A 16277-nucleotide genomic window follows, 5' to 3' on the forward strand; every position below is an offset into this window, starting at 1 on the left:
ATTAAAACCTTCCCCATGGCAGCCCTGTCGCAAACCACGATGTCTTGCTCCCAGACAAACTAAATAACTTCTTAGCTCGCTTTGAGGACAATATCCCAGTCTGCTATTCCCACATGCTTCAAGAGGGCCACCATTGTTCTGGTTCCCAAGAAAGCTAAGGTAACTGAGCTAAATGACTATCGCCCCGTAGCACTCACTTCCGTCATCAGGAAGTGCTTTGAGAGACTAGTCAAGGGCCATATCACCTCCACCCTACCTGACACCCTAGACCCACTCCAATTTGCTTACCACCCCAATAGGTCCACAGACAACACAATCACACTGCACACTGCCCTAACCCATCTGGACAAGAGGAATACCTATGTAAGAATGCTGTTCATCGACTACAGCTCAGCATTTAACATCATAGTACCCTCCAAACTCGTCATCAACCTTGAGATCCTGGGTCTTGACCCCGCCCCGTGCAACTGGGTCCTGGACATCCTGATGGGCCGCCCCCCAGGTGGTGAGGACAGGAAACAACATCTCCACCCCGCTGATCATCAACACTGGGGCCCCACAAGGGTATGTTCTCAGCCCTCTCCTGTACTCCCTGTTCACCTATGACTGCGTGGCCATGCACGCCTCCAACTCAATCATCAAGTTTGCAGACAACACTACAGTGGTAGGCTTGATTACCAACAACGACGAGACGGCCTACAGGAAGGAGGTGAGGGCCCTCGGAGTGTGATGTTAGGAAAATAACCTCACACTCACATGTCAACAAAACAAAGGAGATGATAGTGGACTTCAGGAAACAGCAGAGGGAGCAGCCCCCTATCCACATCGACGGGACATCGACGAGACAGGTGGAAAGTTTTAAGTTCCTCGGCATACTCATCACGGACAAACTGAAATGGTCCACTCACACAGACAGCGTGGTGAAGAAAGAGCAGCAGCGCCTCTTCAACCTCAGGAGGCTGAAGAAATTTGGCATGTCACCAAAAACACTCACAAACTTCTACAGATGCACAATCGAGAGCATCCTGTCGGGCTGTATCCCCGCCTGGTACGGCAACTGCTCCGCCTACAACCGTAAGGCTCTCCAGAGGGTGGTGGGGTCAGCACCCGATGTCACAGGAAGACTAAAAAGATCATCAAGAACAACAACCACCCGAGCCATTGCCTGTTCACCCCGCTATCATCCAAAAGGCAGGGTCAGTACAGGTGCTTCAAAGCTGGGACCGAGAGACTGAAAAACAGCTTCTATCTCAAGGCCATCAGACTGTTAAACAGCCACCATTAACATTGAGTGGCTGCTGCCAACATACTGACTCATCTCTAGCCACTATAATAATTAAAAATTGGATGTAATAAATGTATCACTAGCCGCTTTAAACAATGCCACTTCATATAATGTTTACATACCCTACATTACTCATCTCATATGTATATACTGTACCCTATACCATCTACTGCACCTTGCCTATGCCGTTCGGCATCGCTCATCCATATATTTTTATGTACATATTCTTATTCATTCCTTTACACTTGTGTGTTGTTGTGAAATTGTTAGATATTACTGCAAGGTTGGAACTAGAAGCACAAACATTTCACTACACTCGCATTAACATCTGCTAACCATGTGTATGTGACAAATAAAAATGTATTTTCATTTTTAATCATGGGAAGCGAGAGCATGATTGTGTAAAGTATGAAACGGAATTGGAATTTAAACAAGATTTGGAGTGTGCTAAAGCCTGATGAGAAAGTGGGTGTCTCATGGTAGTTGTTTTCTGGGGGAGGCGATTAGTCAGGTTGTTGTACCAGTTAACCACTGTTGGGGGTGTGGGATGCTACCGTCCCACCTGGCCAACATATAGTGAAATTGCAGAGCGCCAAATTCAAAAACAGAAATACTCATAATAAAAATTTTGAAAACATACAAGTGTTAGCAATCGGCTTAAAGATGAACTTCTTGTTACTCCAACCGCGGTGTCAGATTTCAAAATGGCTTTACGGCGAAAGCATACCATGCGATTATCTGAGGACAGCGCCCAGCACACAAAACATTACATACAGTTACCAGCCAAGTAGATTAGTCATAAAAGTCAGAAATAGCAACAAAATTAATCACTTACCTTTGATGAACTTCGTATGTTTGCACTCACAAGACTCCCAGTTACACAATAAATGTTCAATTTGTTCGATAAAGTCCCTCTTTATATCCAAATACCTCCGTTTGTTGGCGCATTTTGTTCAGTAATCCAATGGGTCAAAGGCAGTCACAACAGGTCAACGAAAAATCCAAATACTATCAGTAAAATTCGTAGAAACATGTCAAATGATGTTTAAAATCAATCCTCAGGTTGTTTTTAGTCATAATAATCGATAATATTTCAACCGGACAATAACTTCGTCAATATAAAAGAAAAACAAGAAAGGCGGGCAAACAGTGCGCAGAAAACAGCTCTGGGGACTTCCCACTATCCACTGACTCAGTGGTCTTACTCCCTCATTTTTCAGAACACAAGCCTGAAACAATGTCTAAAGACTGTTGACATCTAGTGGAAGCCATAGAAACTGCAATCTAGGTCCTAACCATTGACATACTGTATACGCAGGCAAGAGAAAAGCACCCACATCAAAAATGTCCCACTTCCTGGATGGATTGTACTCAGGTTTTCACCTGCCATATCAGTTATGTTATACTCACAGACATTATTTGAACAGTTTTGGAAACTTTAGAGCGGGTTCTATCCAAATCTACCAATTATATGCATATCCTAGCTACTGGACCTGAGTAAAAGGCAGTTTACTTTTGGCACGCTTTTCATCCGTAGGTGACAATAGTCCCCCATACCATAGTGTGGTTAAGCTTCGCGAGTTGGTGTTGACAACTTCCCACAATGACATTGCTGGACATATGGGTGTGAGGAAAACCTACAATCACATATTAAGACATTTCTTTTGGCCTCGGTTAAAGAGGGATGTTTCTGAGTTCATCAAAACTTGCCACACCTGTCAATTAACTGGTAAACCTAATCAAACTATTAAGCCGGTATTATATGCATATCCTAGCTACTGGACCTGAGTAAAAGGCAGTTTACTTTTGGCATGCTTTTCATCCGTAGGTGACAATAGTCCCCCATACCATAGTGTGGTTAAGCTTCGCGAGTTGGTGTTGACAACTTCCCACAATGACATTGCTGGACATATGGGTGTGAGGAAAACCTACAATCACATATTAAGACATTTCTTTTGGCCTCGGTTAAAGAGGGATGTTTCTGAGTTCATCAAAACTTGCCACACCTGTCAATTAACTGGTAAACCTAATCAAACTATTAAGCCGGTAACACTGTTTCTTGTTCCTGTACTCAGCCAACCTTTTTGAGTATCTGATTATTGACTGTGTGGGTCCTTTGACCCGTTCTAGAAAAGGGTAGTAGTTACCTGTTCACTGTGATGTGTCAGACCACTAGGTTTCCTGCTGCCTATCCTCTCCGGTCTATCACGACTAAGTCTGTGCTAAAAGCTTTGACTCTGTTTATCTCACTGTTTGGAATCCCTAAGGTCATTCAGAGTGATCAAGGATCTAATTTTACCTCTAATCTGTTTGGTCAGGTCCTTCAACAGCTCCGTATTAAACACAATTTGTCTAGCGGTGGGCGGAGCCGGGAGGGTCGTCAGCGAAATGGGAAACACCTGGGCTCGGATGTGTCCCATGATAAATGCACCTCTTCCCCATTCATTGAGACTCTCTCCATGCAGACACAATGATAGATTTAGGTTGTTTTGTTTATTTGTGTTGGCACCTTTCAACACACATCATCACATTTATGCATGCAACCACTCCCTTACACTACCGATTACTGACTACACTCATCCCTGTTACGGTAATTGTATTTAGTTTACTTTGGTTAATAAATATATTTTGTTATTCCTTATCTCCACATTGTCTCATAAAAACCCTTGAATGAGTAAGTGTGTAAATATTTGACTGGTACTGTATATCAGGTCAGAGATATAAGGTCACAGGCCTTTGAAAGAAGCGGTAATCCAAGCGACAACCAACTTGTCACGCCCTGATCTGTTTCACCTGCTATGTGATTGTTTCCACCCCCTCCAGGTGTCGCTGATTTTCCCCAGTGTATGTATCCCTGTGTTTCCTGTCTCTCTGTGCCAGTTTGTTTAGTCAACCAGCGTGTTTTTCCTGTAATCCCTATGCTAGTCCTCCTGGTTTTGACCCTGGCCTGTTTCTGTACCTGCCTGCCTGACCATTCTGCCTGCCTACCACTCTGTACCTCCTGGACTCTGATCTGGTTTTCACCTTTTTGCCTGTCCACAACCATTCTTTTGCCTACCCCTTTTGCATTATTAAACATTGTAAGATTCCAACTGCCTCCTGTGTCTGCATCTGAGTCTCACCTTGTGCTTTGATACAACTCTGCCATTCAATAACCCAGCCCAAGGCATCTTCCCTCTCCAATATTAAGTATAGCACAAACACTATTAATTAGATGGATGTTTCTCATAGTTTGTGTCCCAAATGGCTCCCTATATATTGCACTACTATGGTCAAAAGTAGTGCACTACATAGGGAATAGGGTGCCACTTGAAGACTCTTTGGCCTCTAACAGTGTCTCATTTCCTTGGGTTGCATGCATCATTATTGACACCTGTGATAAAGATGAGCAAAAAAGACATAAAAAGACATATATAATAAAAAAATACTGAACTGTATGCTCAAAACATCTGAAAATTATATAGAGAATCCTTCCAGATCCTTGATATTCTTCGGCTTATGGACTACCCTATTCAATTCAAACCACAGGGTTGTAATGGGGTTCAAGTCTGGAGATTGGCCATTGCAAAATGTTGATTTTTGAGGTCAATAAACCATTTCTTTGTGGATTTTGCTTGGGGTTATTGTCTTGCTGGAGAAGATCCACTTGTGACCAAGTTTCAGCCTCCTGGCAGAGGCAACCAGGATTTCGGCTAAAGTTGAGCCATTTGTTTTTTTTTTACATTCAGCATCACTACATCAAGGGAAAAATAGTATTCTATCTAACAAAGATATCCACATATATTTCAGGATGTTGTGTATCCCTGGGAAAAATCTTAATTAATGTAAACATAACAGTTTTTAAAACATAACTTGTCCAAAAAATGTGGTCTCTTGAGACAAATTACCCTGGGAATTTCTTTGTTGTTGGAAAAAAACGGAAGCACATTCAGAAAATAACCTCATACAAACTGTAGAATATAGTGGTGCATCTTTTGATGTTATGGGGCTGTTTTGCTTCCACTGGTACTGGGGCCAAAGGCATCATGGGACTTTATCAAGTAGCAGGACATTTTAGCCAAAAACCTTGTTGCCTTTTCCAGGAGGCTGACACTTGGCCGCAAAGTGGACCTTCCAGCAAGACAATAACAGCAAGCACACTTTCAAATCCACAAAGAAAATGTTAATTGACCACAAAATCCACATTTTGCAACGGCCAGTCTCCGGACTTAAATCCCATTAAAACCCTGTGGTTTGAATTGAAGAGGGCCGTCCATTAGCACAGTTGAATGATATCAAGGATCTGGAAAAAATCTGTATGGGAACAATGGTGTAAGGTCCCTCCCAATGTGTTCTCCAATCTGATAAAACATATTAGAAAAAGGCTCAGGGTCGTTATCCTTCCAACGGTAGGGTGCTGGGAACAGGGTTGCCAATTATTTTGACCTCAATCTTTTTGAGGTTTATCAAAAATTATTTGTTAAACAAAATCTCTTTCTCTGAGAAATTGTAAATGACTTAAATGTAAATGTAAATGTATTAGTATAAAATATACGTTTAAAAAAAATTCTACAATATATTTCAGTATTTCTACATATATTTGTTTATTACTCATCTTTATCAAGAGTGCCAATAATTATGGACACCACTGTCTGTTCAACAAGGTTAATAAACGTAAAGGATTATGCGTTTCTCTAAAGTGTAGGCCGCTAATGGTCATTAACACTGACACACAACCCTTTTCCATAACATTTTTAGTGACCGAGTTAAAATTGTGTTCAACCGTTTCTTTGAACATGTTACATGAACCTTTCCACCTGGAGAAATGTACTTCTGACACTTTAATGATTAACCGATGGGACGTGTTGGATCTTAGGATTTTCCTTCATCTACAGCCACGTTACTATACAGTATGTCAAGAACATTAAATACCATAGCAACATAGGTGACCCCCCCCCACACATCTAACTTAAACCCCTTAAAACGTATGTATAGTCAATTCCTGATGAGTGCCGATCAGATTGCACGTCACAATTTAAATATATCATTTTGAATATTGCACAGTTTACCCACCTTTCCTGACTCCCTCCTCCTTACAGAGACGTATCCAGGTCACGGCACCAATGTAACCAACTGTAATTTGAAGCAGTTCTATTTATCAGGAGTGGATGGTCGTCCAAAAATACAGTACATCCATCCATTACTCACACTGCACGATGAGCTCCATCTGGCTCACAGAGACCTATCTGGGTCACGGCACCAACGTAAACCAACCGTGGTTCAAACCAATTGCATTTCTCAGAAGTGTACTGTAAAAACACTGTACATCCAGAATACTCACACTGCACAGTGAGCTCCACCAGTGCTTCCCGGGGCTTGACGTTGAAGCCGTTGTACTGGCTGGTGGCGCAGCGGTAGGTTCCCGTCATCTCGCGGGACACGTTCACGATGCGCAGTGCGCCGTCGTAGCTCTCTGTCTGAAGGCCGCCGTCGGGCATGGGCACCTCTTTGTCAGCCCTCGACCAGAGGATGATGGGCTTAGGCTTCCCGGAGACCAAGCACTGGAGTTCCACTGTGTCACCCTCCTGGACCACCAAGGGGGATTTGTCCCGCGGCACCGTTAATTCCGGGGGAACTGGGAGAGAAAGGGAGAGAAAGGGAGAGAGAAACTTTACATTACTTTCAGGGATGTTACTTTATCATATGACATGTAGCGTGATGTTACTTTACGTAACTTTACTTTATGCCAGTGGTTATCAAACTCTGATACAGGAGAGCTAGGTTTTATTTCAACCCAGCGTTAACACCTGATTCAACTAATCAATGAATCACCTAGACCTTGATTAGCTGAATCTGGTGGGCAAGAACCAAAGCCTGCACACCCTGTAGTTCTCTAACCAAGATCAGGGTGTTGATAGACAGAATGAGTAGGAGTCAGATATCCACTTTCTTCATCACAACCACCCTGTGGGAGGATGGGAGCGCTGTGCATTCTGACCATCCAATCCTCAGAACCACCTCCTCGCCCGTCCGTCCCCCCCACCTCAAACAGTGCTTTGACTGTGACATCCTTGTTTGAATGTATCGTCTGGTGCTACACAAAAAGAAAAAGCTATGAATAGAAAATAGCTACAAATATGTAGTAGAGTGAGCGAACACGGAGCAGAGAGGCGAAGAGACAGGTCTCCTGGGCATTGCCAGGTCATTCATTTGGTGCATTTGGAGGGGTAGCTATCCCCCCTGAGCTTTCACCTCCTCTCAACCACAGCGGTTCTCTGCCAAAGGCATATACCATCATCCCAACCCGGTCCAATCATTCTGGACGGGCTTTACTTTGCTCTTAGCCCAAATGGATTTTAGTAATGCATGTTGGAGGTTGCTACTCTGCTCCATTGGATATAATATACTGGCCGTGACAATAAAGGCAAAACACAGGGACTAAAAATGGGAATGTGATTAACCACTCAAGACGGCTAGATAAGAAGGAAGGAGAGAGGGAGAGGGAAGAAGAGAGACAGGGAAGGAGAGGAGGAGGAGAGAGAGGGAAGGAGAGAGTGAGGGAAGAAGCGAGAGAGAGGGAAGAAGAGAGAGAGAAGGAAGGAGAGAGGAGAGAGAGAGGGAAGGAGAGAGAGAGGGAGGAGAGAGAGAGGGAAGGAGAGAGAGGAGAGAGAGAGGGAAGGAGAGAGAGAGAGAAGGAGAGAGAGGGAAGGAGAGAGAGAGGGAAGGAGAGAGAGAGGAGGAGAGAGAGAGGGAAGGAGAGAGAGGAGAGAGAGAGGGAGGAGAGAGAGGGAAGGAAGGAGAGAGAGAGAGAGGGAGAGAGGGAAGGAAGGAGAGAGAGAGAGGGAGAGAGGGAAGGAGAGAGAGGGGGAAGGAGAGAGAGGGGGAAGGAGAGAGAGGGGGAAGGAGAGAGAGGGAAGGAGAGAGAGAAGGGAGGGACGGAAGGAATGAAGGAGAGGAAGAGGGAAGGCGAGGAAAAGGGAAGGAGAGAGAGAAGGAGAGAGAGGGAAGGAGAGAGGAGGGAGAGAGTGAAGGAGAGGGAGAGGGAGAGGGAAGGAGAGAGGAGGGAAAGAGTGAAGGAGAGGGAGAGAGAAGGAGAGAGAGGAGGGAGAGAGTGAAGGAGAGAGAGAGGGAAGGAGAGAGGAGGGAGAGAGTGAAGGAAGGAGAGAGAGGAGAGAGGGAGGGAAGGAGAGGGAAGGAGAGAGAGGGAAGGAAGGAATAAAAGAACACACACCAGCTGAGACCTTTGCCAGAGAGGGAAGTGTGTGTGTGTGTGTGTGTGTGTGTGTGTGTGTGTGTGTGTGTGTGTGTGTGTGTGTGTGTGTGTGTGCGTGCGTGTATGCATTTCCAGGTTGACTCACATTAGCATGTTCTACAAAGGCTCCCCACTGCAAATAGACTCAACTACAGTATTTCTGGGTTTGAATTGTTTATGCGTTGTAGCTACTCACAATGATCCTAATGGCCAGCACCTTCATGTTTATAAGTTCTCCCTTCCATTTCATTGTCAATTTACCAATCCTCCCTCCCACACGAGGATAATCATGCCAATGGAGCCCGTCATCAAACATTTGATGTTCCGCACTAGCTTTACAAAAGTATAATCAGAAAAAAACACCCCTAAATATCTTTCGTATCAGTTCGGACGCCAACAACCTAAAGGCAACATACAGAGGAAGGAGCTAATTAGGAGAAAATAACACAGGTGACCCTTGACTAGCAGGCTGTAAATAATCATTAGGTTTGGAAGTTGGAACGCGCCACAAACGTTAGCCGCACATCCACATCAATTAGTGACTGATTTAGGCCTGGTTGAATGGACCGATCCCAATAACAATCTGGCCCGAAAACATTCACATTAGAATGCAGACTTCACTGGAAACTCCATCCTTCTTCTGTACCATCCTTCCTATCAAAGTACACATACTGTACTGTAGTTATGTAGTGTACTGAATATGAAGAGGGGTAGGGGAGTCCATCATCTCATACTTCATAACCACTGAAAGATCTTGATGACTTTCCATATCCCTGTAACCTATGACCTTTAAACTATGACTTCCTGTAAATGTAATGACTTCCTGTACCTACTTTATGCTACTTAGACTTGTGACAAAGCCTGCCTAGCTCTGTGTAGTTAAAGAGGTTACTTCAGTCCACTGTGCCACACAGCTATTACAAAGACTAGAAGGACAACAGTAGAGTAGAGTCCATTGCTCACCTGTGGTCGAAGAGATATTGACGTCGATGCTGATCTCGGGGATGCCGCCGTTCTTCAGCACTGCCACACAGGTGTAGGTGCCGAAGTCGGTGAACTTGAGGTCGATGATGTCCAGGTTGGTGGTGCCTGGCTGGACTTCCGGGTCAGTGTGGGTGATGACCATGCGCTCTGAGCTGCGCAGCGGCCGTCCATTCTTCAGCCAGCTGAACAGAAGCTCCTCTGGGGGCGTGGCCTCCACCTGGCATGAAATCTTAACCTCACGGCCAATCTGGATGTTGTCGTCGTTGTGGTACGGGTCGGGTGTGATCCAGAACCGCCCCTTCTTTAGCCCTGCAGAGAGAGCGAGAGAGGGAGAGAGAGAGGGAGAGAGAGAGAGAGAAGGGGGGAGAGAGAGAGAGAAGGGGGGAGAGAGAGAGGAGGGAAAAGGAGAGAGAGGACAGAAAGGGAAAGAGAGGGAGGGAGAGAGACAGGGGGAGAGAAAGAGAGAGAGAGAGAGAGAAAGCGAGAGAGGGGAGAGAGAGAACAGAGAGAGAGGGGAGAGAGAGAACAGAGAGAGAGGGGAGAGAGTGAACAGAGAGAGAGGGGAGAGAGAGAACAGAGAGAGAGGGGAGAGAGAGAGGGGGGAGAGAGAACAGAGAGAGAGGGAGAGAGAGAACAGAGAGAGAGGGGAGAGTGAGAACAGAGAGATGGGAGAGAGAGAACAGAGAGAGAGAACAGAGAGAGATTGTGACATCAGTGCTAATGCTAATAATTGGGGCCCAGAGTTTGTTTGTTTTATCCCCTTTAATATAATATATTATACAACAATGACTTACACTCTGCCTTTTATGTTAGTCACTGAAGGAAAAGGTGTCTTTGCCTGTAATATAACATACTGTATAATATAACATATAATATATAACCAAGGGACCTTCCTGTATTGATATAGAAAACAATATGGCTGCCACCTGGGGGCACAAAAACATCCAGTTTCAAATAAAGATGGCTGAATGAATGAATGCTTATTCATTGCACACCAAAGCTAGCTAGGCATAATATTAGTGTTGGAAGTTGGATCCAAAGACAAGTCTCCCTTTAGTGACCCCCCCCCCCCACCCCCCCCAAAAAAAAGAGTGGGTGTAAGTCATTGTCTACTATAACTAGGTCCCCAAGTTTTTCCTGGTTAGGTGACATGCTCAAAACAAACCAAGGACAAAGTTATTATCGACAGCTAATAATAGCAGGAGCAACAAAAGAAACTAAAGAAGCCGCAGTCCCAGACACTCCAAGACAGGTTACATTTCAGTTGGGCTCGAATGAACAAAGACTTGAGGTTCATTTCAACTGTCTCTCATTTTTTCCCCTAACGACAGCGGTACATGTTTCACGACAAGCGGCTCATTACATTTTTCCCCCTAACGACAGCGGTACATGTTTCACGACAAGCGGCTCATTACATTTTTCCCCCTAACGACAGCGGTACATGTTTCACGACAAGCGGCTCATTACATTTTTCCCCCTAACGACAGCGGTACATGTTTCACAACAAGCGGCTCATTACATTTTTCCCCCTAACGACAGCGGTACATGTTTCACGACAAGCGGCTCATTACATTTTTTCCCCTAACGACAGCGGGTACATGTTTCACGACAAGCGGCTCATTACATTTTTTCCCCCTAACGACAGCGGTAAATGTTTCACGACAAGCGGCTCATTACATTTGTTCCCCTAACGACAGCGGTACATGTTTCACGACAAGCGGCTCATTAAATGTTTTTCCCCTAACGACAGCGGTACATGTTTCACGACAAGCGGCTCATTACATTTTTTCCCCCTAACGACAGCGGTACATGTTTCACGTCAAGCGGCTCATTAATTTTTTTTCCCCTAACGACAGCGGTACATGTTTCACGACAAGCGGCTCATTACATTTTTTCCCCCTAACGACAGCGGTAGATGTTTCACGACAAGCGGCTCATTACATTTTTTCCCCTAACGACAGCGGTACATGTTTCACGACAAGCGGCTCATTACATTTTTTCCCCTAACGACAGCGGTACATGTTTCACGACAAGCGGCTCATTACATTTTTTCCCCTAACGACAGCGGTACATGATTCACGACAAGCGGCTCATTACATTTTTTCCCCTAACGACAGCGGTACATGATTCACGACAAGCGGCTCATTACATATTTTTTTTTTACCACAGAGTTTTCCATAAATATATATTTTCCATTTACATCAGAGTTCAAAAGCATCTTTGCAGGACACTAAAAGCATAAAGTTGCAAAAGTATTTTCAATATACCATTTAATAGTCATGTAAATCAAATAAAATGATATAGTAATGTAAATAAATATCAGATTTAGCCGGGGCCTCTCGTTCCCCTTTACACGTACTACCTGTTTGGCCTCTAATACTATGAATCAGTGGTCAAATATTTGTACCTTCAGTTTGAATTCAAATGTTTTTAAAAGGCAACAGCCATAATTGCAGTGATGTCAACCCCACCCACGTCCAACAGAAAAATATCTGTTTCCACACTATGAAAACAATGCCTATGACATAAAATATAAAACATGAACCACAACAGTCTCTTGGCATCACAAAGAGTTGCTAACTACCCAGCACCTAAAAATAGCCCAGGCGTGTGCGTGAGTGAAGCATGGTATTATTGTCACTATTAATCAAGATGAAAAGTAAATCCCTCCAAGACACGGACTTCAAGCCAACCGCAGCACCATGGGATCAAGCTAGTGAATGATGAATGTGAAGTCACTCACTCATACAGTATGTTTACTGTAGTACTGAGTAACTACAGATGGGAGTCATGATGTGAATCAGCCTGCTGCATTCGATGGTATTTACATTTGTAAGTAATGGAATCCACCTCGTGCTCCGATAGTTACGTAAGCTGTTTTACTTACATGGAAGAAAAAAGGATATTTCTGACTAAAATTAGTCACATGCTTCTTCCATGTTCTGAAAGAGCTGCAAAACCTGGACCCGTACAAATCAGCTGGGCTTGACAATCTGGACCCGCTATTTCTGAAACTATCTGCCGCCATTGTCGCAACCCCTATTACCAGCCTGTTCAACCTCTCTTTCATATCGTCTGAGATCCCCAAGGATTGGAAAGCTGCCGCAGTCATCCCCCTCTTCAAAGGGGGAGACACCCTGGACCCAAACTGTTATAGACCTATATCCATCCTGCCCTGCCTATCCAAGGTCTTCGAAAGCCAAGTCAACAAATAGGTCACTGACCATCTCGAATCCCACCGTACCTTCTCCGCTGTGCAATCTGGTTTCCGAGCCGGTCACGGGTGCACCTCAGCCACACTGAAGGTACTAAATGATATCATAACCGCCATCGATAAAAGACAGTACTGTGCAGCCGTCTTCATCGACCTCGCCAAGGCTTTCGACTCTGTCAATCACCATATTCTTATCGGCAGACTCAACAGCCTCGGTTTTTCGGATGACTGCCTTGCCTGGTTCACCAATTACTTTGCAGACAGAGTTCAGTGTGTCAAATCGGAGGGCATGCTGTCCGGTCCTCTGGCAGTCTCTATGGGGGTGCCACAGGGTTCAATTCTCGGGCCGACTCTTTTCTCTGTATATATCAATGATGTTGCTCTTGCTGCGGGCGATTCCCTGATCCACCTCTACGCAGACGACACCATCCTATATACTTTCGGCCCGTCATTGGACACTGTGCTATCTAACCTCCAAACGAGCTTCAATGCCATACAGCACTCCTTCCGTGGCCTCCAACTGCTCTTAAACGCGAGTAAAACCAAATGCATGCTTTTCAACCGATCGCTGCCTGCACCCGCATGCCCGACTAGCATCACCACCCTGGATGGTTCCGACCTTGAATATGTGGACATTTATAAGTACCTAGGTGTCTGGCTAGACTGCAAACTCTCCTTCCAGACTCACATCAAACATCTCCAATCGAAAATCAAATCAAGAGTCGGCTTTCTATTCCGCAACAAAGCCTCCTTCACTCACGCTGCCAAGCTTACCCTAGTAAAACTGACTATCCTACCGATCCTCGACTTCGGCGATGTCATCTACAAAATGGCTTCCAACACTCTACTCAGCAAACTGGATGCAGTCTATCACAGTGCCATCCGTTTTGTCACTAAAGCACCTTATACCACCCATCACTGCGACTTGTATGCTCTAGTCGGCTGGCCCTCACTACATAGTCGTCGCCAGACCCACTGGCTCCAGGTCATCTACAAGTCCATGCTAGGTAAAGCTCCGCCTTATCTCAGTTCACTGGTCACGATGGCAACACCCATCCGTAGCACGCGCTCCAGCAGGTGTATCTCACTGATCATCCCTAAAGCCAACACCTCATTTGGCCGCCTTTCGTTCCAGTACTCTGCTGCCTGTGACTGGAAAGAATTGCAAAAATCGCTGAAGTTGGAGACTTTTATCTCCCTCACCAACTTCAAACATCAGCTATCCGAGCAGCTAACCGATCGCTGCAGCTGTACATAGTCTATAGGTAAATAGCCCACCCATTTTCACCTACCTCATTCCCATACTGTTTTTATACTGTTTTTAAAAAAAAAAATTACTTTTCTGCTCTTTTGCACACTAATATCTCTACCTGTACATGACCATCTGATCATTTATCACTCCAGTGTTAATCTGCAAAATTGTATTATTCGCCTACCTCCTCATGCCTTTTGCACACATTGTATATAGACTGCCCATTTTTTCTACTGTGTTATTGACTTGCTAATTGTTTACTCCATGTGTAACTCTGTGTTGTCTGTTCACACTGCTATGCTTTATCTTGGCCAGGTCGCAGTTGCAAATGAGAACTCAACTAGCCTACCTGGTTAAATAAAGGTGAAATAAAAAAATAAAAAGTACACAACAGGTGTATACTAACAGTGACAAGCTTTCTTATGGGCCCTTCCCAACAATGCAGAGAGAAAAAAAAATGAAATAATCGAAAAAATAATAATCACCAGGAATAAATACACAATAAGTAACAATAACAATAACAATAAGTAAGTCTCATAGACTGGACGTAACATAGTACACGTAAATCCGGGACACACAAATTAGTATGATAAGTTATGTTCGGTATGGTTACATAAGACAGAAGGTTACTTAAGGCAAAAATGAACAGAGGGTAGTTGGTCGGCTTATAACGTGAACGTCTAGCAACCCAAAGGTTGCGTGTTCGAATCTCATCACGGACAATTTAAGCATTTTATCTTATTAGCAACTTTGCAAATGGTTACTACATTTGAGCTACTTTGCAACTACTACTAGAATGTTAGCTAACCCTTTCCCTAACCTTAACCCTTAGCCTTAACCCTAATCCTAACCCCTAGCCTAGCTAGAGTTAGTTTATTGTCAGGATAAACAGCTCTGTTGAGATTACCAAATTAAAATTAAACCTAGGACTTGCCGTAACTTGACTCTCTGCCTCACAAGTTACTTTCCTAGACTGTCTGTGTGAAGATTACCGTCTAACCTCGTTTCATGCCGTCTCATAAGTAGTCATATAAAAGCTCTTTTGATAATGGCTGTATTCATGCGAGGGCATCAGATTCCCAATTTCACCTCACAGGCTTTATGTGCTCATGCAAGGAGACTCCAGCCATTCAGGCTCAATTACGCTATTGATTAAGTTGCAAATTCTCCGATGAAAGGTGAGTCAAGCTGACCCCCTGCATTGCATGCAGTGATCCGCCTGAGACACGGCTGTGTTTTTACTGGGGGGGGGGGGCAGAGAGGGTATTATTTATACAGCTTCCCCCTAATGCTGTCACTTCGCTGCTCAGTTACATTTGCTGCCCTGCATGTAAATCAACATGTTAATCAGATCTTCATCAAATTTGTTCCTAAATCATTTATTTGGCTCGCATCCTATTTCCTTTAATGACTTGTAAATGAGGGCTGTGGGTGAGAGTGGAGCAATAGCTGGCCCAGGACCCTAGAGTGAAGACGGGGCCCAGTGGACACTGATGGGCTGACGGGGCCAGCTGCAGATGTTCTCTAGGGGAGAGAGAAAAGGAAAGAAAGAGAGAGCAGAGAAGAGCAGAGGACGGGAGAGGAAGAGGGCGGAGGGGAGAGGAAGAGCGCGGAGGGGAGAGGGAGAGGGCGGAGGAGAGTTTAAGAGGGCGGACAGGAGAGGAAGAGGGATAAAGGGAGAGGATGAGGGAGGAGGGGAGAGGAAGGAGGAGGCGAGGAAAAGAGAGGAGTGAAGAAGAGGGAGGAGGGGAGAGAGGAAGAAAGGAAAGAAGAGGGTGAGGTGATGGGAAGGAGGAGAGGGGAGAGATGATGGGAGGAGAAGGCAGAGAAGAGAACGGAACAGAGCAGGGGAAAGGAGAGGACGGGAGGGGAGACAAGGGGAGGGGAGACAAGGGGAGAGGAAGAGCAGAAAAGGGATGGGAGGAGGGGAGATCAGAGCAGAGGAAAGGGGATGGGAGGAGGGGAGATCAGAGCAGAGGAAAAGGGATGGGAGGAGGGGGGATCAGAGCAGAGGAAAGGGGATGGGAGGAGGGGAGATCAGAGCAGAGGAAAAGGGACGGGAGGAGGGGAGATCAGAGGAAAATGGATGGGTGGAGGGGGGATCAGGGGAGATCAGAGCAGAGGAAAGGGGATGGGAGGAGGGGAGATCAGAGGAGAATGGATGGGTGGAGGGGAGAGCAGAGGAGAATGGATGGGTGGAGGGGAGAGCAGAGGAGAGGAAAAGGGATGGGAGGAGGGGAGATCAGAGGAGAGAGCATCAGAAACAGTGTGTCTATCTCTCCAAATGGTAATCACGGTCCCACAGTGCTTT

At 45.1% G+C, this 16277-nt stretch overlaps 1 protein-coding gene across 2 annotated transcripts in view; it reads right to left on the reverse strand.

The window, feature by feature from the left end:
• mdga2a (MAM domain containing glycosylphosphatidylinositol anchor 2a) overlaps positions 1-16277 on the reverse strand; it is a 240057-nt gene that overhangs the window by 97773 nt on the left and 126007 nt on the right. For both annotated transcript variants that reach the window (XM_052485831.1, XM_052485830.1), the window contains exons 7-8: positions 9480-9809; positions 6606-6899 (exon numbers count right to left, since the gene is read on the reverse strand). In XM_052485831.1, the coding sequence (XP_052341791.1) occupies positions 6606-6899; positions 9480-9809 (624 nt within the window). The remainder of the gene's footprint in view (positions 1-6605; positions 6900-9479; positions 9810-16277) is intronic.

This window comes from Oncorhynchus keta, chromosome 29, assembly GCF_023373465.1.
Source record: "Oncorhynchus keta strain PuntledgeMale-10-30-2019 chromosome 29, Oket_V2, whole genome shotgun sequence".
NCBI classification, from domain to species: domain Eukaryota; kingdom Metazoa; phylum Chordata; class Actinopteri; order Salmoniformes; family Salmonidae; genus Oncorhynchus; species Oncorhynchus keta.